Source organism: Callionymus lyra, chromosome 16 (assembly GCF_982586985.1).
Source record: "Callionymus lyra chromosome 16, fCalLyr1.hap1.1, whole genome shotgun sequence".
Taxonomy (NCBI): Eukaryota; Metazoa; Chordata; class Actinopteri; order Syngnathiformes; family Callionymidae; genus Callionymus; species Callionymus lyra.
In genome coordinates this window covers 25,895,458-25,921,594 of record NC_141833.1, presented here as the reverse complement: position 1 = coordinate 25,921,594, position 26,137 = coordinate 25,895,458, and the positions used below count along the sequence as shown (strand labels likewise).

Below are 26,137 nucleotides of genomic sequence, written 5' to 3'. Positions count from 1 at the left end.
ATGGTTTGATGATGAGATGGTGAGATGGTGAGATGGTTTGATGATGAGATGGTTTGATGGTTTGATGGTTTGATGGTTTGATGGTTTGATGGTGAGATGGTGAGATGGTTTGATGGTGAGATGGTTTGATGGTTTGATGGTTTGATGGTAAGATGGTTTGATGGTTTGATGGTGAGATGGTGAGATGGTTTGATGGTTTGATGGTGAGATGGTGAGATGGTGAGGTGGTGAGATGGTTTGATGGTTTGATGGTGAGATGGTTTGATGGTTTGATGGTTTGATGGTGAGATGGTGAGATGGTTTGATGATGAGATGGTGAGATGGTGAGATGGTTTGATGATGAGATGGTGAGATGGTGAGATGGTTCGATGGTGAGATGGTTTGGTGGTTTGATGGTTTGATGGTTTGATGGTTTGATGGTGAGATGGTGAGATGGTTTGATGGTTTGATGGTGAGATGGTGAGATGGTGAGATGGTTTGATGGTGAGATGGTTTGATGGTTTGATGGTTTGATGGTGAGATGGTGAGATGGTGAGATGGTTTGATGGTGAGATGATTTGATGGTTTGATGGTTTGATGGTAAGATGGTGAGATGGTTTGATGGTGAGATGGTTTGATGGTTTGATGGTGAGATGGTTTGATGGTGAGATGGTGAGATGGTTTGATGGTTTGATGGTGAGATGGTGAGATGGTGAGATGGTGAGATGGTGAGATGGTTTGATGGTGAGATGGTTTGATGGTTTGATGGTTTGATGGTGAGATGGTGAGATGGTGAGATGGTTTGATGGTGAGATGATTTGATGGTTTGATGGTTTGATGGTTTGATGGTGAGATGGTTTGATGGTTTGATGGTGAGATGGTTTGATGGTTTGATGGTTTGATGGTTTGATGGTAAGATGGTTTGATGGTGAGATGGTGAGATGGTTTGATGGTTTGATGGTGAGATGGTTTGATGATGAGATGGTGAGATGGTGAGATGGTTTGATGGTGAGATGGTTTGATGGTTTGATGGTTTGATGGTTTGATGGTGAGATGGTTTGATGGTGAGATGGTGAGATGGTTTGATGGTGAGATGGTTTGATTGTGAGATGGTTTGATGGTTTGATGGTTTGATGGTTTGATGGTGAGATGGTTTGATGGTGAGATGGTTTGATGGTTTGATGGTGAGATGGTTTGATGGTGAGATGGTTTGATGGTTTGATGGTTTGATGGTGAGATGGTTTGATGGTGAGATGGTGAGATGGTGAGATGGTTTGATGGTGAGATGGTTTGATGGTTTGATGGTGAGATGGTTTGATGGTGAGATGGTTTGATGGTTTGATGGTTTGATGGTGAGATGGTTTGATGGTGAGATGGTGAGATGGTTTGATGGTGAGATGGTAAGATGGTTTGATGGTTTGATGGTGAGATGGTTTGATGGTTTGATGGTTTGATGGTTTGATGGTTTGATGGTGAGATGGTGAGATGGTTTGATGGTGAGATGGTAAGATGGTGAGATGGTTTGATGGTGAGATGGTTTGATTGTGAGATGGTTTGATGGTTTGATGGTGAGATGGTGAGATGGTGAGATGGTGAGATGGTGAGATGGTGAGATGGTGAGATTGTGAGATAGTTTGATGGTTTGATGGTGAGATGGTTTGATGGTGAGATGGTGAGATGGTGAGATGGTGAGATGGTGAGATGGTTTGATGGTGAGATGGTTTGATGGTTTGATGGTGAGATGGTTTGATGGTGAGATGGTGAGATGGTTTGATGGTGAGATGGTGAGATGGTTTGATGGTGAGATGGTGAGATGGTGAGATGGTGAAATGGTTTGATTACCAACACTTTAAATGTGTCTTATCTTCACCTCAACACAACATGAAAATGATCTGGACTGAGATGATTATTTTCTTCTTCGTCCTCAAAGTCCAAAAGAAAAACACGATCGTCCACAATCTGCTCACTTGATTTTCATTATTATTTCATTTCTTCGTCTCATTCCAAGAAGGTTTAGAATCAAAAAAGCTCTGGAGCTGAAATATTAAAACAGACTTTAAAGACATGTTTGTCTTTCTTTAGGATCTTCAGCTTCATGTGTCAGAATCTGTCGCCATCGGCTGAAAAAATGAGGCTAAAACTCTTAAATTCACACTTTCAAGAGATAATAACTGGTTTAAAACTAAGATACACTTTTAATTTTCTATTTTTAATATTTTTCTAGGTTTGTTTCTCGTCAAATATCTTACATTAATGAATCATTTTCTGCTTCATTGTAAGACTTGAAGATTTAAGAGCCGACTGATCATAAGAGTTATTTACTCACAAACAGGAACTTTCTTTAGACTCGAGTTTCTCGAGGACGATTATCGCACGTACAGGAAGTTCCTGATCAAATATACTAGTTCAGTACGAGGTTTTTCTCTGTCATTAAAGATTGAAACAAGACATTTACACGAAAGTAACTCGAAGATAAAACATTAAATAAATATAAAATAAGTTCAAAATAGATACATTTAAATGTTAGTCTCACAGCAACAACAGAAAATCTAAAGTTATATAAAGAGTTTTTAGTTTCTCTAAATGAAATTCTTGAAATTTACATTTGTTAACATATTTACTGAAGATAATAAAAAGATTTATAATGTTTGCTATTTTCATATTGGTATTTATAATACATAAAAATATATTTTTTAAATTAAAACAATAACTAAAATTAAAATAAATACTAAACCATAAAACTATTTTTGTTTTGTTTCGGTTAAATCATAAATAATAATATAATAATATGTGAACTTTTGGTAAGAGAACCACTAACCACGTGACTTTTATTATGATCGGGCGGTGCATTGTGGGTATTCAAGATGGAGTCTCCCGTCATGTTATGAAGCCGCTCGTTGTGACGAACAAAGTGTAGATAAAACCATCTAAAGATGTTTAACGTTGGACTCCTGAAGGTTCTCGGAACCGCCAACACGTCCGCGTGTCTCGCTGCTCTCGCGAGAACTCAGGCGAGTCGAGCTTTCAAGTCTCGCTCCGGCGTGAAGTTCTTCAGCCGTGATGCGTTCAGGGACCGGCGCGTCTACCGGCTCTCGCACCGGGCGCTGCTGAAGGTCGAGGGTCCGGACACCGGCGCCTTCCTGCAGGGCATCATCACCAACGACGTGGCTCTGCTGGAGGAACCGAACCAGCGACTCATGTACTGTCACCTGCTCAACGTGCAGGGCAGGACGCTCTATGACGTCATCGTGTACAGGTGAGAGGAAACACGAGTTCGAAGTGTGGGCGTGTCTTATCTTATCTTACCTGACCAGCTCTGCTCCTCCCTGTGAAACTAACTGAACATTTGTGTGTTTTTACTGGTTTAAAACCAATGTTTGTGCAACAAAAACACACAACAACTGTAAACATCGATTCCTATTTAAATATTAAATTTAAATATATTTAAACAATTTCCCGAAGGAGACCTCCTGAGGGATCAATAACGTTTTACCTTACCTTACCTTACCTTATTAAATCAAGTAAATTAAATATTGTGAAGTTATTTCATGTTTATTTTAATAAAAGTGTTTTTTTTCTGATCATTTTCAAATGATGTTCACGTACAAATATATCAGAGTTAAAGTAAATACTTTATTCGTTCCACAGTAGAAGCAGAAACGGATACAACTGAATAATTATATTAATTTAATATATTAAAATAAGAAATAATGAATAATATAATACAATTATAACTAAAATAATACATTGTTTAATTATAGCAATTTATAGTAGTAGTAATATAATAATCATTTAATAAAACAATATAATTAAGCAAGAATAATATAATAAATTGCAATACATTATTTAACATGGAATTATATGGTATAAGTGAAAAAATTAAAAATAATTATTTAATATAATAATAATATAAAATTGTATAATAAAGCAAGAATGATATAATAATAATGCATTATTTCAATATAGCATTTTATAGTAGAAGTGAAATAAAAAACGTTTTTATAAAATAAAATAACAAAAAAAGAATAATATAATAAAATGAAAACTACAATAATACATTATTTCAATATAGCATTTTATTGAAGTAGTGCAAACATAATAATTTAATAAAACAATATAACAAAGCAGGAATTATACAATAAACTGCAATAATTAATTAATGAATACATTATTTAACATGGAATTATGTGGTTTAAGTGAAAAAATAAAAATCAATAATTTAATGTAATAACAATATAATAATAATATAAAACAGTTTAATAAAGAAATAATAATGTAATACATTTATTTATACAATAATGCATTATTTCAATGTAGTATCTGATGGTAGTAAAAGCAAAAACGCAACAATAAAACTAAAACCATTGACATTAATGAAAACCTAATCTAAAGTCACAAGTGAAGAAGTTATTGAACTTATTTCCTGGAGAAAGCTTTGGATCTGGTCTGCAGGATCTCGGGTTCAAGTCAACATCAGAGGAACATGTGCTTCTTGTGTGTCCAGCCTCAGGGCAGCAGATCTTGGCGCCGGGGTCCTGCTGGAGTGCGACGCCAGCGTCACGGAGTCAATATTGAAGCACCTGAAGATCTACAAGATCCGCAGGAACGTGACTCTGGACTCGTGTCCGGACCTGTCGCTCTGGGCAGTGCTGAGTCCCGGGGAACAGGTCGGGGAACCTCGGATCTCCTCGCCTCAACGAGTCCTTCTGTGTGAGCCCGACCCACGGACCCCGGACCTGGGCTGGAGGCTGGTTCTGGACCAACACGTGGACCCGCGGGACGTCCTGGAGGCGTGTGAGGAGGAGGATGTAGAAGAATATCACAGACGCCGCTATCGACTCGGTGCGTTTGTGTGTCTGTGGAAGTGATTCATTCATTATTAAGATTAATTAACAAATGTTGAAACGGATTTTTTAATTAAAATGTATTTTTAAGCCTCAAGTTTTGAACAATTCAATCATATTTATTAGTTATTTATTTTATTTATTATTTGATATCTTACTTTTCTATTTTCTATTAAATGTTCTAAATTCAACATTTTCTGATTCGTTGTCTTTTAAATTCAATATAAAAATGTTAAACAAAGCGATACTGGATCCAACTCTCGTCCAATCATGTGACGCAACGTAAAGGCTATAAATATAAAGATATTGTTTTAGAAAATGTATTTTTAAATAATTAAAATCAGAGGTAATTATACGATTGTTTTCAATTAAATTATAAAAACAAATCATAACAACAACCTTTGTTTATTATTTAATTTTAAAAAACTTCTTTCCGTCAAAAAGAGATTCCAATAAAATGTTACTTCAATAAATAAAGTGTCTTTATTAAAATAAAGTTACTTCAATAAATAAAGTTACTTCAATAAATAAAGTTACTTCAATAAATAAAGTTACTTCAATAAATAAAGTTACTTCAATAAATAAAGTTTCTTAAATAAAATAAAGTTACTTCAATAAATAAAGTTACTTCAATAAATAAAGTTACTTCAATAAATAAAGTTTCTTCAATAAATAAAGTTTCTTCAATAAATAAAGTTACTTCAATAAATAAAAGTTACTTCAATAAATAAAGTTACTTCAATAAATAAAGTTACTTCACTCAAAGAAAAAAGTTTAAATTAAAGAAACAAAGTATTTTAAAATAGTTTGTTTCTTTAAAATTCTTCTTCTTCTTGAAATTAAAATGTTTCTCATGATTGAAGCACTTTTTTATTAAATAATAAAGAAAATAATTTACATTAAACGTATAAATTATTTAATTTAATTATTGAAAAATCATTAAATGCTGAAAAAGGTTTATTTTAAATGTGAATTCACTGATGTCCTTGTTTACTGGAGCGATCAATACAGTTGATCGACTCCATGTATAGATGTTTTTAACTGGTCATGATTGTGTCCCAGGACTCCCTGAGGGGGTCAAGGATCTGCCTCCGGGGTCGGCTCTGCCTCTGGAGTCGAACCTGGTCTACATGCAGGGCATCAGCTTCAGGAAGGGCTGCTACCTCGGGCAGGAGCTCACGGCCAGAACCCACCACACCGGCGTGATCCGCAAGCGCCTGATGCCGGTGCGTCTGTCGGCGCCGGTGGCCGGCGAGCGGGAGGGCGCCGCTCTGCTCACGGCGGCGGGGAGGCCGGCGGGGAAGCTGCGCTCCGGCGTCGGGGATCTGGGTCTGAGTCTGGTCCGCGTCGCTCACGCCGCAGAGACGCTGACGCTGGCGCCCCCCGGTGGCGACGCCGTCACACTGCAGGCCAGCGAGCCGGACTGGTGGCCAGAAGACAAGTGACGAGCGTCTGGCAGCTGTCACTCAAGCCGGGAGGTTTGTCTGTGAATATTCCTTACATATTTATTTGTTATTGATTCAACAGAATTATATATTCTCACGTGTTTCTGCTCCAATAAATCATGTTATTGATCAGTTTCATCCTTCAGTGACGAACGTGTCAGTATCTGCTTCAGGTTTTTATAAAACTTTATAACAAAAGTCGTTTTTCTTGAGTCAAGTCGCGACAAACGTTTGTTTGATGAAGTTTTATTTACATGCGTTCACTCCTGGTAGAGCAGGTGCTGCCCTCTAGTGGTTTGGATGGTGTCCCGGATCTGCTGCAGCAGAGCCTCCGGCTGCAGGGTCAGGCTGGACGGATCCAACCTCTTGAAGTCCTCGTCGCACAGCAGACACTCCAGGATGTGAGCCACGCGCTGGAGGTCGAAGGCGGCGTGGAACGGACCCAGAGCCACGACGGCGTCCGAGACGTTCCGAGGGAAGTCGGACGCGTCTGCGTACGAGTGCGAGCTCAGGAACGCCATGCGGGCGTCGGCGATGATTTTGAGGAAAGAAGCGAATTCGCCGTAGTTGATGCCGGAGCAGGCCTTCATGATCACCTGAGGACCAGAACCATCGGTCAGTGACACACGACGGAGTCCATGACTCCAGGTGGACGAACCTGACAGTGTTGATGCCACGAGTCCATCGTGTTCCTCCACTCGCTGATCTCCTTCTGGACCAACGACAGCTCCTTCTGCAGGAACTTCCACATGATGTCCACGTTACAGCCGTTGAGCCAGTTATGGTTGATGGAGATGGTGTCCTCCTGGAAGTATATATATGTACTTATATGTACTGCACCAGAGTCAAGTACTGGACAATACTACACATATATACTTGTTACTACACTATCACAACACCAGAGTCAAGTACTGGACAATACTACACATATATACTTGTTACTACACTATCACAACACCAGAGTCAAGTACTGGACAATACTACACATATATACTTGTTACTACACTATCACAACACCAGAGTCAAGTACTGGACAATACTACACATATATACTTGTTACTACACTATCACAACACCAGAGTCAAGTACTGGACAATACTACACATATATACTTGTTACTACACTATCACAACACCAGAGTCAAGTACTGGACAATACTACACATATATACTTGTTACTACACTATCACAACACCAGAGTCAAGTACTGGACAATACTACACATATATACTTGTTACTACGCTATCACAACACCAGAGTCAAGTACTGGACAATACTACACATATATACTTGTTACTACACTATCACAACACCAGAGTCAAGTACTGGACAATACTACACATATATACTTGTTACTACACTATCACAACACCAGAGTCAAGTACTGGACAATACTACACATATATACTTCTTACTACGCTATCACAACACCAGAGTCAAGTACTGGACAATACTACACATATATACTTGTTACTACACTATCACAACACCAGAGTCAAGTACTGGACAATACTACACATATATACTTGTTACTACACTATCACAACACCAGAGTCAAGTACTGGACAATACTACACATATATACTTGTTACTACACTATCACTACACCAGATTCAAGTACTGGACAATACTACACATATATACTTGTTACTACACTATCACAACACCAGAGTCAAGTACTGGACAATACTACACCTATATACTTGTTACTACACTATCACAACACCAGAGTCAAGTACTGGGCAATACTACACATATATACTTGTTACTACACTATCACAACACCAGAGTCAAGTACTGGACAATACTACACATATATACTTGTTACTACACTATCACAACACCAGAGTCAAGTACTGGACAATACTACACATATATACTTGTTACTACACTATCACAACACCAGAGTCAAGTACTGGACAATACTACACATATATACTTGTTACTACACTATCACAACACCAGAGTCAAGTACTGGACAATACTACACATATATACTTGTTACTACACTATCACAACACCAGAGTCAAGTACTGGACAATACTACACATATATACTTGTTACTACACTATCACAACACCAGAGTCAAGTACTGGACAATACTACACATATATACTTGTTACTATACTATCACAACACCAGAGTCAAGTACTGGACAATACTACACATATATACTTGTTACTACACTATCACAACACCAGAGTCAAGTACTGGACAATACTACACATATATACTTGTTACTACACTATCACAACACCGGAGTCAAGTACTGGACAATACTACACATATATACTTGTTACTACACTATCACAACACCAGAGTCAAGTACTGGACAATACTACACATATATACTTGTTACTACACTATCACTACACCAGATTCAAGTACTGGACAATACTACACATATATACTTGTTACTACACTATCACAACACCAGAGTCAAGTACTGGACAATACTACACCTATATACTTGTTACTACACTATCACAACACCAGAGTCAAGTACTGGACAATACTACACCTATATACTTGTTACTACACTATCATAACACCAGAGTCAAGTACTGGACAATACTACACCTATATACTTGTTACTACACTATCACAACACCAGAGTCAAGTACTGGACAATACTACACATATATACTTGTTACTACACTATCACAACACCAGAGTCAAGTACTGGACAATACTACACATATATACTTGTTACTATACTATAACAACACCAGAGTCAAGTACTGGACAATACTACACATATATACTTGTTACTACACTATCACAACACCAGAGTCAAGTACTGGACAATACTACACATATATACTTGTTACTACACTATCACAACACCAGAGTCAAGTACTGGACAATACTACACATATATACTTGTTACTATACTATCACAACACCAGAGTCAAGTACTGGACAATACTACACATATATACTTGTTACTACACTATCACAACACCAGAGTCAAGTACTGGACAATACTACACATATATACTTGTTACTACACTATCACAACACCAGAGTCAAGTACTGGACAATACTACACATATATACTTGTTACTACACTATCACAACACCAGAGTCAAGTACTGGACAATACTACACCTATATACTTGTTACTACACTATCACAACACCAGAGTCAAGTACTGGACAATACTACACATATATACTTGTTACTACACTATCACAACACCAGAGTCAAGTACTGGGCAATACTACACATATATACTTGTTACTACACTATCACAACACCAGAGTCAAGTACTGGACAATACTACACATATATACTTGTTACTACACTATCACAACACCAGAGTCAAGTACTGGACAATACTACACATATATACTTGTTACTACACTATCACAACACCAGAGTCAAGTACTGGACAATACTACACATATATACTTGTTACTACACTATCACAACACCAGAGTCAAGTACTGGACAATACTACACATATATACTTGTTACTACACTATCACAACACCAGAGTCAAGTACTGGGCAATACTACACATATATACTTGTTACTACACTATCACAACACCAGAGTCAAGTACTGGACAATACTACACATATATACTTGTTACTACACTATCACAACACCAGAGTCAAGTACTGGACAATACTACACATATATACTTGTTACTACACTATCACAACACCAGAGTCAAGTACTGGACAATACTACACCTATATACTTGTTACTACACTATCACAACACCAGAGTCAAGTACTGGACAATACTACACATATATACTTGTTACTACACTATCACAACACCAGAGTCAAGTACTGGACAATACTACACATATATACTTGTTACTACACTATCACAACACCAGAGTCAAGTACTGGACAATACTACACATATATACTTGTTACTACACTATCACAACACCAGAGTCAAGTACTGGACAATACTACACATATATACTTGTTACTACACTATCACAACACCAGAGTCAAGTACTGGACAATACTACACATATATACTTGTTACTATACTATCACAACACCAGAGTCAAGTACTGGACAATACTACACATATATACTTGTTACTACACTATCACAACACCAGAGTCAAGTACTGGACAATACTACACATATATACTTGTTACTACACTATCACAACACCGGAGTCAAGTACTGGACAATACTACACATATATACTTGTTACTACACTATCACAACACCAGAGTCAAGTACTGGACAATACTACACATATATACTTGTTACTACACTATCACTACACCAGATTCAAGTACTGGACAATACTACACATATATACTTGTTACTACACTATCACAACACCAGAGTCAAGTACTGGACAATACTACACCTATATACTTGTTACTACACTATCACAACACCAGAGTCAAGTACTGGACAATACTACACCTATATACTTGTTACTACACTATCATAACACCAGAGTCAAGTACTGGACAATACTACACCTATATACTTGTTACTACACTATCACAACACCAGAGTCAAGTACTGGACAATACTACACATATATACTTGTTACTACACTATCACAACACCAGAGTCAAGTACTGGACAATACTACACATATATACTTGTTACTATACTATAACAACACCAGAGTCAAGTACTGGACAATACTACACATATATACTTGTTACTACACTATCACAACACCAGAGTCAAGTACTGGACAATACTACACATATATACTTGTTACTACACTATCACAACACCAGAGTCAAGTACTGGACAATACTACACATATATACTTGTTACTATACTATCACAACACCAGAGTCAAGTACTGGACAATACTACACATATATACTTGTTACTACACTATCACAACACCAGAGTCAAGTACTGGACAATACTACACATATATACTTGTTACTACACTATCACAACACCAGAGTCAAGTACTGGACAATACTACACATATATACTTGTTACTACACTATCACAACACCAGAGTCAAGTACTGGACAATACTACACCTATATACTTGTTACTACACTATCACAACACCAGAGTCAAGTACTGGACAATACTACACATATATACTTGTTACTACACTATCACAACACCAGAGTCAAGTACTGGGCAATACTACACATATATACTTGTTACTACACTATCACAACACCAGAGTCAAGTACTGGACAATACTACACATATATACTTGTTACTACACTATCACAACACCAGAGTCAAGTACTGGACAATACTACACATATATACTTGTTACTACACTATCACAACACCAGAGTCAAGTACTGGACAATACTACACATATATACTTGTTACTACACTATCACAACACCAGAGTCAAGTACTGGACAATACTACACATATATACTTGTTACTACACTATCACTACACCAGATTCAAGTACTGGACAATACTACACATATATACTTGTTACTACACTATCACAACACCAGAGTCAAGTACTGGACAATACTACACCTATATACTTGTTACTACACTATCACAACACCAGAGTCAAGTACTGGACAATACTACACATATATACTTGTTACTACACTATCACAACACCAGAGTCAAGTACTGGGCAATACTACACATATATACTTGTTACTACACTATCACAACACCAGAGTCAAGTACTGGACAATACTACACATATATACTTGTTACTACACTATCACAACACCAGAGTCAAGTACTGGACAATACTACACATATATACTTGTTACTACACTATCACAACACCAGAGTCAAGTACTGGACAATACTACACCTATATACTTGTTACTACACTATCACAACACCAGAGTCAAGTACTGGACAATACTACACATATATACTTGTTACTACACTATCACAACACCAGAGTCAAGTACTGGACAATACTACACATATATACTTGTTACTACACTATCACAACACCAGAGTCAAGTACTGGACAATACTACACCTATATACTTGTTACTACACTATCACAACACCAGAGTCAAGTACTGGACAATACTACACATATATACTTGTTACTACACTATCACAACACCAGAGTCAAGTACTGGACAATACTACACCTATATACTTGTTACTACACTATCACAACACCAGAGTCAAGTACTGGACAATACTACACATATATACTTGTTACTACACTATCACAACACCAGAGTCAAGTACTGGGCAATACTACACATATATACTTGTTACTACACTATCACAACACCAGAGTCAAGTACTGGACAATACTACACATATATACTTGTTACTACACTATCACAACACCAGAGTCAAGTACTGGACAATACTACACATATATACTTGTTACTACACTATCACAACACCAGAGTCAAGTACTGGACAATACTACACATATATACTTGTTACTACACTATCACAACACCAGAGTCAAGTACTGGACAATACTACACATATATACTTGTTACTACACTATCACTACACCAGATTCAAGTACTGGACAATACTACACATATATACTTGTTACTACACTATCACAACACCAGAGTCAAGTACTGGACAATACTACACCTATATACTTGTTACTACACTATCACAACACCAGAGTCAAGTACTGGACAATACTACACATATATACTTGTTACTACACTATCACAACACCAGAGTCAAGTACTGGACAATACTACACATATATACTTGTTACTACACTATCACAACACCAGAGTCAAGTACTGGACAATACTACACCTATATACTTGTTACTACACTATCACAACACCAGAGTCAAGTACTGGACAATACTACACATATATACTTGTTACTACACTATCACAACACCAGAGTCAAGTACTGGACAATACTACACATATATACTTGTTACTACACTATCACAACACCAGAGTCAAGTACTGGACAATACTACACATATATACTTGTTACTACACTATCACAACACCAGAGTCAAGTACTGGACAATACTACACATATATACTTGTTACTACACTATCACAACACCAGAGTCAAGTACTGGACAATACTACACATATATACTTGTTACTATACTATCACAACACCAGAGTCAAGTACTGGACAATACTACACATATATACTTGTTACTACACTATCACAACACCAGAGTCAAGTACTGGACAATACTACACATATATACTTGTTACTACACTATCACAACACCAGAGTCAAGTACTGGACAATACTACACATATATACTTGTTACTACACTATCACAACACCAGAGTCAAGTACTGGACAATACTACACATATATACTTGTTACTACACTATCACTACACCAGATTCAAGTACTGGACAATACTACACATATATACTTGTTACTACACTATCACAACACCAGAGTCAAGTACTGGACAATACTACACCTATATACTTGTTACTACACTATCACAACACCAGAGTCAAGTACTGGACAATAGTACACCTATATACTTGTTACTACACTATCATAACACCAGAGTCAAGTACTGGACAATACTACACCTATATACTTGTTACTACACTATCACAACACCAGAGTCAAGTACTGGACAATACTACACATATATACTTGTTACTACACTATCACAACACCAGAGTCAAGTACTGGACAATACTACACATATATACGTGTTACTACACTATCACAACACCAGAGTCAAGTACTGGACAATACTACACATATATACTTGTTACTACACTATCACAACACCAGAGTCAAGTACTGGACAATACTACACATATATACTTGTTACTACACTATCACAACACCAGAGTCAAGTACTGGACAATACTACACATATATACATGTTACTACACTATCACAACACCAGAGTCAAGTACTGGACAATACTACACATATATACTTGTTACTACACTATCACAACACCAGAGTCAAGTACTGGACAATACTACACATATATACGTGTTACTACACTATCACAACACCAGAGTCAAGTACTGGACAATACTACACATATATACATGTTACTACACTATCACAACACCAGAGTCAAGTACTGGACAATACTACACATATATACTTGTTACTACACTATCACAACACCAGAGTCAAGTACTGGACAATACTACACATATATACTTGTTACTACACTATCACAACACCAGAGTCAAGTACTGGACAATACTACACATATATACTTGTTACTACACTATCACAACACCAGAGTCAAGTACTGGACAATACTACACATATATACATGTTACTACACTATCACAACACCAGAGTCAAGTACTGGACAATACTACACATATATACTTGTTACTACACTATCACAACACCAGAGTCAAGTACTGGACAATACTACACATATATACTTGTTACTACACTATCACAACACCAGAGTCAAGTATTGGACAATACTACACATATATACGTGTTACTACACTATCACAACACCAGAGTCAAGTACTGGACAATACTACACATATATACGTGTTACTACACTATCACAACACCAGAGTCAAGTACTGGACAATACTACACATATATACGTGTTACTACACAAAATACTACACACCAGGTTGTAGACTTGGTGATGCCAGCCACTGGGCACGAACAGTATCTCTCCGGCCTCCTGGATGATCTCCAGAGGTGGACACGCCTCCTCCGCGTGAGGAAACAGACTTTTATCCTGAAGCTCTGCACTCGTCACGTCGTACGTCAGGTTTCCATGCTTGTCTCGCAGGAACTCCTCCTGCCCCGGCGGGTACAGAAGCCACTTCTTGCGTCCGCAGATGTTGGCGGACCAGCTGTAGGAGCGGAACACGTCGGCGTGGAACGGCGTCCTGTGAAGACCACAGTGTCAGAGAAGAAGAGAAACTTGACGTCGTTTCTCCAAACCCACCAGGAGCCTCTGGGCCCCATGTAGACGAAGCGATAGTCGTCCACCTCCAGCGCGTCCCAGTACTCGTTCAGCCAGTCGGACGTGAAGAAATGCGGCGTGACGTAAACGTTGTGTTCCGGGAAGTCTCTGGAAGATACACACAAATGAATAAACACCACCATGACGCTGGAGCGCGAGGGCGGACCTCGTCATGTGCCAGTCCTTGAGGTAAAGACATCCTCGCGGCGACGAGTTCCCGTTCTGGATGTAGTCCTTCCAGTACTGGACGAACTCTTTGAACGGCATCACTTGTTTGGGGTTCGCGTTGTATTCCTTCGCGTTGCAGTTCGCCACGGGAACCGGCGTCTCGTCTGGTTTGGAGAGAAAAGATAAGAGAAGATAAGATGAGATAAGATAGGTTAGGTAGAACTTTATTGATCCTCAGCAGGTCTCCTTCGGGAAATTGTTTTTTTTTCCAATTAGACACAACAATACAGCAATTATTCATAAAAATTAAATAATAAAGAGAAATAAAAAGAACAAGATGAAACAATCTAAGGCTAAAGATAAAGAACATTAATCAAAGAAAAATAACAAAGTTCTTTATATTTAGACTTAGATTGTTTCATCTTGTTCTTTTTATTTCTCTTATAATAAGAGTATATAAGATAAGATAAGAGTAAGATGTGCATTTATTCTTCTATAAAAACAATGATACAAAATAAATATTAAAAATAAAAAGAAACCATACAACTGTCACAATGATAAAGAATAAAAAAGACACAATAATAAATAACAACACTATGATTAATATATTTAAAATAACAGTTTACTCACCAAACTTATGACTTAATATATTTAAAATAACAGTTTACTCACCAAACTGATGACTTAATATATTTAAAATAACAGTTTACTCACCAAACTTATGACTTAATATATTTAAAATAACAGTTTACTCACCAAACTTATGACTTAATATATTTAAAATAACAGTTTACTCACCAAACTTATGACTTAATATATTTAAAATAACAGTTTACTCACCAAACTTATGACTTCATATATTTAAAATAACAGTTTACTCACCAAACTCCTGCAGCAGCTTCTGGAAATGAGGTTTTCCATCCTCTGTGACCCACATCTTCCTGCAGGTCCAGGCTTCAGTGAAGCGTCGTGAGAAGACGCACGGATGGTTCGGCAGGAGATACTTCCTGAAGAACCTGGAGTAAGAGATCTCTGTGTCGATGAAGTCCACCAGGTGTGAGGAGCAGAGCTGCAGGTACGACTGGCGCGGGATCTTAGCCAGACTGCAGCAGTTCCTGTACGAGTCCCGGTCCATGACTCAACTAACGTCTCAATGAGTCATTGATTCACTGATTCATTGATTCATTGAGTCATTGAGTCATTGAGTCACTGAGTCACTGAGTCCTCGTCCTGCTGAGTCTCTTCATCGAGTCACAGGTTCAGGATCATGTTATAAATTCTATTTTCTGCCTCATGATATTCCAGGATGACAGTCGAAGCTACAGGATCCACGCGATCGTTAATATTTAAAAACCGCTTCTTTGGTGAAAAATAATCATGTTTTTAAAACATCAACAAAAATCCGCGCAACTGAAGCATTTTTTCCGACGAATAACAAATAACGACGAACCGGAAACGAACAGTCGGACAGTAGAGAGCGACGCACGCCGTCGTGACGTCACTTCCGTGGTAAACATCTCCCTCCGAGGTGACGCTTCAGAAAAGATGGAATAAAACATTATGTTCGTGTTTATTTGTGATACATGTCAAGTAGAAACAACAAATACTCGGAGTGTAAACGCTAAGAAGATAATAACGTGTTTGTCGAAGTGTTTCCACGTCAACATGAAGATTTAAACTCAGGTTAGTCTTTTATTTCTTCTCTTCTGAGATCTTTGACCTTCAACAACATCTGCGTCCACAGGTCCATCCTCGTGAGAACATGAGCTCAGAAGCTCAGATCCACAGCTGGTCCGGATCTTACTACGTGGACGCAGACAAACGCTGGGAAAAAGGACGTTTGTCCCTCAACAGAACCTCCGTCCAGTTCGTGTCGAGCCAGAGTCCAGAAGCTCTGGTCAGCTTCCGTCTCGCGTCCATCGTGGAGATGAAGATGGAGGCGTCCAGCTTCATCTTCAGCACCTTGACCGTCCTGCTGGAGGGGAACCTCAAGCACTGGTTCGGGTCCTTGAAGCCCAACAGGCTCGTGGTCTTCAACGTGCTGGAACACTTCTGGAGGGAGAAGCTTCTGGCGACCGGACCCGGATCTCCAGCCGGTCCGACCGGCAGAGGACGGGACCTGGTCTCGCTGGTGGCCGGAGCCCAGAGACGCCTGGAGGACACGGGTCGGGTCCTGAGCCACCAGGGAGAGCAGTTCGATCACATGGTTCAGGGTCTGGAGAAGATGGACTCGGACCTGAGCACCGCCGACAAGTAACGAGATCAGAAGACGATTCTTCTTCTGAAGATGAAGCTTCAACCTCAGAAGATGATTCTTCTTCTGAAGATGAAGCTTCAACATCAGAAGATGATTCTTCTGAAGATGAAGCTTCAACATCAGAAGATGATTCTTCTGAAGATGAAGCTTCAACTTTATTAGAATCATGTGTTCATTCAAACATCGTTTAAAATAAACCTTCAGTTCCAGGAACAAGAAACACTTTTAGATTAAAATAATTATTTCTTAGGCGAGAAAATTAGTAGTAAAACCTTCACTTTACTTTAATTATGTTTTAATATTATCTTTTCATTATATTTAATAACTTATCCTCGTAAAACATCCTCGTGTCGTTTTGTGTTTTCGATTATTTTTACTGTGGAAGAAAATGTTAAATTAATTAAAGGGTAAAAATAGTGACTTTAAACAACAAGTTTAATATTAAAATGTGTGAGATTAACGTTTGACTCTCAAACATCCTAGAAATATTGTATTTATTTTAAATATTAATGTAAAAAATAATTGATTAATTAATATATATTTGCACTCGTGCTATATATTGATATTTATATATTATATGATTTTATAACATAAACCTTCAATATTATTTTATAACTTCTATTATTTTATAAAGTTTCAGGATCAATTAATTTGAACAAACTTCTAGAACAAAAGCTTCAGCATTAAAAGGAAAAATCAATCAATAATAATAATAAGATAAATGTAAACAAATATGTAAACGATAGAAAACAACTCATTAGAAATATCATCTGAATGGAGTAAATAATACAAATAAATATAAAATGAAAAAACATTAGTTTATGCAACATTGTTTTCTCAGGTTAATAATATTATAAATGTTTATGTTTCCATGATCTCGTCTCGTTCAAGTCCAGAGAAAGTTTACAAACTAAAGGATAAAAGATGTTTTTCTTATAATGAAACATGTTGAAGAACATTTGACACGTTTTTAACAGAGTTTTCTTTTGTGTTATTATTTCTTCATCGTATGTTTATGTTTCTGCTCTGATCTCCTGTCACTCAAGAACATCTCCTGAAACCATCTCTTCTCAGGCTGTTGTCGGAGCTGGAGTCTCCGTCCTGGTGGTTGTTCTCCAGGCTTCCATGGAAGGTCCAGCAGGAGCCTCGAGCCGAGGACGCGTCCCGGGCCGCGGCCGCCGCAGTGGGCAGGGGCAGCGGCCAGACCCGGGTGCTGAGCAGCGTTCCCGCCGTGGTGTGGCGAGGCCTGGACTGCGACTCCAGGCCCGGCGTGCTGCTGGTCCTGGTCTCGGCTCTGGAGCTGAGACAACCCGACGGGCGCCTGCTTCACCGCTTCCAGCGAGGCGAGGTGGACGAGCTGCTGGTGCAGACGCCGTACCAGGTGACGCTCAGGCAGAGGTTCATCGGGAGGCCAGACGTCTGCTTCACGCTGCTGTCCGTCAAGATGCCTGAAGCTCTGCTGGTGCTGGAGATGCAGTACAAGAAGAAGATCCACTTCAGTCCAGAACATGCAGCGTTCAGAGCCGCGACCAGTGACTCGCCCGGAGCCGCAGGTTTGATGTTTAGTACAGTATTATGATGGTATTATTACAGTATTTATACAGTATTATTACAGTATTATTACAGTATTTATACAGTATTATTACAGTATTATTATAGTATTTATACAGTATTATTACAGTATTATTACAGTATTTATACAGTATTATTACAGTATTATTACAGTATTATTACAGTATTATTACAGTATTTATACAGTATTTATACAGTATTATTACAGTATTTATACAGTATTATTACAGTATTATTACAGTATTATTACAGTATTTATACAGTATTATTACAGTATTATTACAGTATTTATACAGTATTATTACAGTATTTATACAGTATTATTACAGTATTTATACAGTATTTATACAGTATTATTACAGTATTTATACAGTATTATTACAGTATTTATACAGTATTATTACAGTATTATTACAGTATTTATACAGTATTTATACAGTATTATTATAATATTATTACAGTATTTACTATTGTATTTACAAGAACCAGGTTTGATGTTTAGTACGGTATTATGATGGTATTATTACAGTATTTATACAGTATTATTACAGTATTTATACAGTATTTATACAGTATTATTACAGTATTATTACAGTATTTATACAGTATTAATACAGTATTATTACAGTATTTACTATTGTATTTACAAGAACCAGGTTTGATGTTTAGTACGGGATTATGATGGTATTATTACAGTATTATTACAGTATTTATACAGTATTATTATAATATTATTACAGTATTTACTATTGTATTTACAAGAACCAGGTTTGATGTTTAGTACGGTATTATGATGGTATTATTACAGTATTATTACAGTATTATTACAGTATTTACTATTGTATTTACAAGAACCAGGTTTGATGTTTAGTACGGTATTATGACAGTATTATTACAGTATTTATACAGTATTATTACAGTATTTATTATAGTATTTAAAAGAACCAGGTTTTATATTTAATACAATATTATTACAGTATTTATACAGTATTTAAAAGAATCAGGTTTTATATTTAATACAATATTATTACAGTATTTATACAGTATTTACTATTGTTTTTACAAGAACCAGGTTTTATATTTAATACAGTATGATTACAGTATTTATATTTACAGTATTTACTAGAGTATTTAAAAGAACCAGGTTTGATATTTAATACAGTATGATTACAGTATTTATATTTACAGTATTTACTAGAGTATTTAAAAGAACCAGGTTTGATATATATATATATGAATAATATAGGAACACATTTTCCTCCATATTATTCAATTTAAACAAATTCAACCTTTGAATAAAGAAATCATTGAATTCAATAATTAAAAAATAATAATTTAATTATAAAAAAACATTTAAATATATGATAAAACATTAGAAAAGTTACATTAATTCAATATAATAATGACACGAATACTATAATGTTTTCTAATGTAATGAACTGAGTTGATATAAATGTCACCGCTGGGTGTCGCTAGAGCTCCAGAGACTGGAGCAGGAGTTCAACTTCAGTCCTTCATGAACATGTTTCTTCTGGTCGGACTCAGTCCTTCATGAACATGATGTTTCTTCTGGTCAGACTCAGTCCTTCATGAACATGTTTCTTCTGGTCAGACTCAGTCCTTCATGAACATGTTTCTTCTCTCAGACTCAGTCCTTCATGAACATGATTCTTCTCTCAGACTCAGTCCTTCATGAACATGATTCTTCTCTCAGACTCAGTCCTTCATGAACATGTTTCTTCTCTCAGACTCAGTCCTTCATGAACATGTTTCTTCTCTCAGACTCAGTCCTTCATGAACATGATTCTTCTCTCAGACTCAGTCCTTCATGAACATGTTTCTTCTCTCAGACTCAGTCCTTCATGAACATGATGTTTCTCTCAGACTCAGTCCTTCATGAACATGTTTCTTCTCTCAGACTCAGTCCTTCATGAACATGTTTCTTCTCTCAGACTCAGTCCTTCATGAACATGTTTCTTCTCTCAGACTCAGTCCTTCATGAACATGTTTCTTCTCTCAGACTCAGTCCTTCATGAACATGTTTCTTCTCTCAGACTCAGTCCTTCATGAACATGTTTCTTCTCTCAGACTCAGTCCTTCATGAACATGTTTCTTCTCTCAGACTCAGTCCTTCATGAACATGATGTTTCTCTCAGACTCAGTCCTTCATGAACATGTTTCTTCTCTCAGACTCAGTCCTTCATGAACATGATGTTTCTCTCAGACTCAGTCCTTCATGAACATGTTTCTTCTCTCAGACTCAGTCATTCATGAACATGTTTCTTCTCTCAGACTCAGTCCTTCATGAACATGATGTTTCTCTCAGACTCAGTCCTTCATGAACATGTTTCTTCTCTCAGACTCAGTCCTTCATGAACATGTTTCTTCTCTCAGACTCAGTCCTTCATGAACATGTTTCTTCTCTCAGACTCAGTCCTTCATGAACATGTTTCTTCTCTCAGACTCAGTCCTTCATGAACATGTTTCTTCTCTCAGACTCAGTCCTTCATGAACATGTTTCTTCTCTCAGACTCAGTCCTTCATGAACATGTTTCTTCTCTCAGGCTCAGTCCTTCATGAACATGTTTCTTCTCTCAGACTCAGTCCTTCATGAACATGATGTTTCTCTCAGACTCAGTCCTTCATGAACATGTTTCTTCTCTCAGACTCAGTCCTTCATGAACATGATGTTTCTCTCAGACTCAGTCCTTCATGAACATGTTTCTTCTCTCAGACTCAGTCCTTCATGAACATGATGTTTCTCTCAGACTCAGTCCTTCATGAACATGTTTCTTCTCTCAGACTCGGACGTGTCTCTGGACCTCGTGGCCGCAGACGTGTCGCAGCTGCAGGTTCGAGTCCAGACGCCGGCGGTGAGTCGAGCCGAGGCTCAGGAGCTGAAGCAGGTGAGTCAGGGGTCAGGGGTCAGGGTTGAAGGTCATCTCCGCGTCGTAAAGACTCGTCGTGTCGTTAAAGTTCGTTCTTAGAATAAAAGTCTTTTTCACTTTTAATGAATTTATATATAAAATATTTATTATTGTTCTCATCAAAGAATCATCAGGAAAATAATACAAATACATTAAAACTTGTACTTTTAAGTATAAAAGTATTTAATTATTAGTGCTTCTTTATTCACAATGTTGACCTTGAAATTTACTTTATTTATTTATTTATTTTGAGTCACAAGTGAGTCTCGACCTTGTTTTTAAATCTCATCAAACTGTAACTAGTGCCACCTAGTGTTCAAAGTAAATAGTGGGTGAAATTAAAATGATGTGATTTTTAAATGTACAACTTACATAAATACACTCGTGTGGTGACGCTGTAATAACACTCGTGTCGTAACACTGTAAAAACACTTGTGACGCTGTAATAACACTCTTGTCGTAACACTGTAAAAACACTTGTGACGCTGTAATAACACTCGTGTCGTAACACTGTAAAAACACTTGTGACGCTGTAATAACACTCGTGTCGTAACACTGTAAAAACACTTGTGATGCTGTAATAACACTCGTGTCGTGACGCTGTAATAACACTCGTGTCGTGACGCTGTAATAACACTTGTGACGCTGTAATAACACTCGTGTCGTAACACTGTAAAAACACTTGTGATGCTGTAATAACACTCGTGTCGTGACGCTGTAATAACACTTGTGACGCTGTAATAACACTCGTGTCGTGACGCTGTAATAACACTTGTGACGCTGTAATAACACTCGTGTTGTGACGCTGTAATAACACTCGTGTCGTGACGCTGTAATAACACTTGTGACGCTGTAATAACACTCGTGTCGTGACGCTGTAATAACACTTGTGACGCTGTAATAATACTCGTGTCGTGACGCTGTAATAACACTCGTGTCGTGTCGTGACGCTGTAATAACACTCGTGTCGTGTCGTGACGCTGTAATAACACTCGTGTCGTGACGCTGTAATAACACTCGTGTCGTGACGCTGTAATACACTCGTGTCGTGACGCTGTAATAACACTTGTGACGCTGTAATAACACTCGTGTCGTGACGCTGTAATAACACTCATGTCGTGACGCTGTAATAACACTTGTGACGCTGTAATAACACTCGTGTCGTTACGCTGTAATAACACTTGTGACGCTGTAATAACACTCATGTCGTGACGCTGTAATAACACTTGTGACGCTGTAATAACACTCGTGTCGTGACGCTGTAATAACACTCGTGTCGTGATGCTGTAATAACACTCGTGTCGTGACGCTGTAATAACACTTGTGATGCTGTAATAACACTTGTGACGCTGTAATAACACTTGTGATGCTGTAATAACACTTGTGACGCTGTAATAACACTCGTGTTGTGACGCTGTAATAACACTCGTGTCGTGACGCTGTAATAACACTTGTGACGCTGTAATAACACTCGTGTCGTGACGCTGTAATAACACTTGTGACGCTGTAATAATACTCGTGTCGTGACGCTGTAATAACACTCGTGTCGTGTCGTGACGCTGTAATAACACTCGTGTCGTGTCGCTGTAATAACACTCGTGTCGTGACGCTGTAATAACACTCGTGTCGTGACGCTGTAATACACTCGTGTCGTGACGCTGTAATAACACTTGTGACGCTGTAATAACACTCGTGTCGTGACGCTGTAATAACACTCATGTCGTGACGCTGTAATAACACTTGTGACGCTGTAATAACACTCGTGTCGTTACGCTGTAATAACACTTGTGACGCTGTAATAACACTCATGTCGTGACGCTGTAATAACACTTGTGACGCTGTAATAACACTCGTGTCGTGACGCTGTAATAACACTCGTGTCGTGATGCTGTAATAACACTCGTGTCGTGACGCTGTAATAACACTTGTGATGCTGTAATAACACTTGTGACGCTGTAATAACACTTGTGATGCTGTAATAACACTTGTGACGCTGTAATAACACTTGTGACGCTGTAATAACACTTGTGACGCTGTAATAACACTAAGACTCATGAGACTCTTGTGCATCAGATGCTGACGCAGCTCAAGACTCTGGCCATCGAGGCCGAGACAGAACTCGAGCGTCAGGACGAGGTTCTGGACGTTCTCGCCTCGTCCACCGACCGAACCACCATGACCATCGAGAAACACACCGGACGCATGAGACGACTCCTGTAGCGCCACCGTCTGACACGTCGGTAAAATGACACCTGGTCTAACACCGGAGGCGGATCTTATGTCGATAGATTTCTTGATTGAACTGAACTCACGTCTCACGAGAACTATTTGTTTCAGCGTCTGCACTGTTTTCAGTTTAGCTTAGCTTAGCTTAGCTTAGTTTAGCTTTTCCCTGCTTAGCTAGCTTACCACAGTGCTCAGCTTAAAGCTTTAACTTTTAAATATTTTGAATTTTGTCGGTGCCTTTTTATAAACTCTACGTCCACATTCATGTATTTTGTTAATTTATGAATTATTTATTGTATTTTTATTTGTAATCTTAAGTCTATTGTTTGGTTCCTCAGGTAATGAAACGTGTATTTAATGTTTGTTATTGAACACAGTTTCTGCAACACTTGAACGATCACAGTATTGACGACGGTTATTGTGAGTCGACAACAAGAATCATCGAAGATTCATCGTTTAATGCATGGAACAGTTTTCAATAAAACGAGATGAACCTTCAACATCAGTTTCTACTCGTGGATCGTGACACGCGTGATGTCATCCATGTTTTCAAACACTGCACCAGCACAAGCAGAACCTTCAGGCCCGGACGTCGCGGCCGTGGTCGGGTCCAGTTCCTGGAGTGTGTGAGCTTCCTGTTGGCGCCGTCACTGTGACTGTTGGCGCCGAGACTCGCCTCCGAGGCCGGAATGTTGGACGATCGGACTGTTTGGCAGCAGAAGCAGCTTCTAAATCCAGAGACGACGACTTGGACTCGACACCTGATGTTCACAGAAGAAGTTCTTCATGATTCACGCTCGACCTTTGACCCTTTTAGTCACTAATGTTCTGTTTAAAGAAAAATATACTGTTTTCGTGCCTATTATTGTTATTAATATGTTTATATTTTTTTGCTTTTTTTATCCCCAAGACTTTGTTTTTTGTGCCTGTTTTTCGTGACAATTATTCTTCCTTGTTTTCCTTAAAAATTGTTGGATTAATGGATGGATGGATGGATGATGGAGGGAGGGAGGGAGGGAGGGAGGGAGGGAGGGAGGGAGGGATGGATGGATGGATGGATGGATGATTGATGGATGGATGGATGGATGGATGGATGGATGATTGATGGATGGATGGATGGATGGATGGATGGATGGATGGATGGATGGATGGATTAATGGATAGATGATGGATGGATGGATGGATGATGGATGGATTGATTGATGGATGGATGGATGGATAGATGATGGATGGATGGATTGATGGATGGATAGATGATGGATGGATGGATGGATTAATGGATGGATGGATTGATGGATTAATGAATGGATGGATGGATGGATTAATGGATGGATAGATAGATGATAGATGGATGGATAGATGGATGATAGATGGATGGATAGATGATGGATGGATGGATGGATGGATAGATGATGGATGGATGGATGGATGGATAGATGATGGATTGATGGATGGATAGATGATGGATGGATGGATGGATTAATGGATGGATGGATGGATTAATGGATGGATTAATGGATGGATGGATGGATTGATGGATTAATGGATTAATGAATGGATGGATGGATGGATTAATGGATTAATGAATGGATGGATTGATGGATTAATGGATGGATGGATGGATTAATGAATGGATGGATGGATGGATTGATGGATTAATGGATGGATGGATGGATTGATGGATTAATGAATGGATGGATGGATGGATTAATGGGTGGATGGATGGATTGATGGATTAATGGATTAATGGATGGATGGATTAATGGATGGATGGATGCATGGATTAATGGATGGATGCATGGATTAATGGATGGATGGATGGATGGATTAATGGATGGATGGATGGATGGATTAATGGATG

General features: G+C 38.1%; 3 protein-coding genes across 5 annotated transcripts; 2 read left to right on the top strand and 1 right to left on the bottom strand.

Moving 5' to 3' along the window:
- The first annotated feature begins 2,843 nt into the window (after nt 1-2,843).
- iba57 (iron-sulfur cluster assembly factor IBA57) lies at nt 2,844-6,621 on the top strand. 2 transcript variants are annotated; one of them, XM_087811272.1, is made up of 4 exons: nt 2,844-3,235; nt 4,484-4,821; nt 5,886-6,301; nt 6,542-6,621. In XM_087811272.1, exons 1-3 carry the CDS (start codon nt 2,913-2,915, stop codon nt 6,266-6,268), a joined length of 1,044 nt encoding a protein of 347 aa, XP_087667398.1. In that variant the 5' UTR covers nt 2,844-2,912; the 3' UTR covers nt 6,269-6,301; nt 6,542-6,621. The 2 variants fall into 2 exon arrangements, with proteins under 2 accessions (XP_087667398.1, XP_087667397.1); XM_087811271.1 differs by lacking the exon at nt 6,542-6,621 and having other exon boundaries at nt 5,886-6,400.
- On the bottom strand, nt 6,499-16,714 carry jmjd4 (jumonji domain containing 4). Its single transcript, XM_087811267.1, has 6 exons — nt 16,177-16,714; nt 15,293-15,458; nt 15,109-15,234; nt 14,782-15,049; nt 6,927-7,073; nt 6,499-6,864 (listed from the first exon to the last, which is right to left on the bottom strand). The coding sequence occupies exons 1-6, from the start codon at nt 16,427-16,429 to the stop codon at nt 6,529-6,531; spliced, it is 1,296 nt and encodes a 431-aa protein (XP_087667393.1). The 5' UTR covers nt 16,430-16,714; the 3' UTR covers nt 6,499-6,528.
- On the top strand, nt 16,291-25,287 carry snap47 (synaptosome associated protein 47). 2 transcript variants are annotated; one of them, XM_087811270.1, is made up of 5 exons: nt 16,291-16,369; nt 17,039-17,547; nt 18,626-19,104; nt 21,926-22,029; nt 24,124-25,287. In XM_087811270.1, the coding sequence occupies exons 2-5, from the start codon at nt 17,057-17,059 to the stop codon at nt 24,268-24,270; spliced, it is 1,221 nt and encodes a 406-aa protein (XP_087667396.1). In that variant the 5' UTR covers nt 16,291-16,369; nt 17,039-17,056; the 3' UTR covers nt 24,271-25,287. The 2 variants fall into 2 exon arrangements, with proteins under 2 accessions (XP_087667396.1, XP_087667394.1); XM_087811268.1 differs by lacking the exon at nt 16,291-16,369 and adding an exon at nt 16,796-16,977.
- Nucleotides 25,288-26,137: the final 850 nt, after the last annotated feature.

Excerpts from the sequence above, each read along its gene's own strand:
- iba57 (XM_087811272.1), top strand. The coding sequence starts at position 2,913 with ATGTTTAACGTTGGACTCCTGAAGGTTCTCGGAACCGCCAACACGTCC. Across the intron at positions 3,236-4,483 it reads TATGACGTCATCGTGTACAG|CCTCAGGGCAGCAGATCTTG; the intron begins GTGAGAGGAAAC and ends TTGTGTGTCCAG. Across the intron at positions 4,822-5,885 it reads CAGACGCCGCTATCGACTCG|GACTCCCTGAGGGGGTCAAG; the intron begins GTGCGTTTGTGT and ends ATTGTGTCCCAG.
- jmjd4 (XM_087811267.1), bottom strand. The coding sequence starts at position 16,429 with ATGGACCGGGACTCGTACAGGAACTGCTGCAGTCTGGCTAAGATCCCG. Across the intron at positions 15,459-16,176 it reads GAAGCTGCTGCAGGAGTTTG|ACGAGACGCCGGTTCCCGTG; the intron begins GTGAGTAAACTG and ends TCTCCAAACCAG. Across the intron at positions 15,235-15,292 it reads AAGGACTGGCACATGACGAG|AGACTTCCCGGAACACAACG; the intron begins GTCCGCCCTCGC and ends TGTATCTTCCAG.
- snap47 (XM_087811270.1), top strand. The coding sequence starts at position 17,057 with ATGAGCTCAGAAGCTCAGATCCACAGCTGGTCCGGATCTTACTACGTG. Across the intron at positions 17,548-18,625 it reads GACCTGAGCACCGCCGACAA|GCTGTTGTCGGAGCTGGAGT; the intron begins GTAACGAGATCA and ends ATCTCTTCTCAG. Across the intron at positions 22,030-24,123 it reads AGGCTCAGGAGCTGAAGCAG|ATGCTGACGCAGCTCAAGAC; the intron begins GTGAGTCAGGGG and ends CTTGTGCATCAG.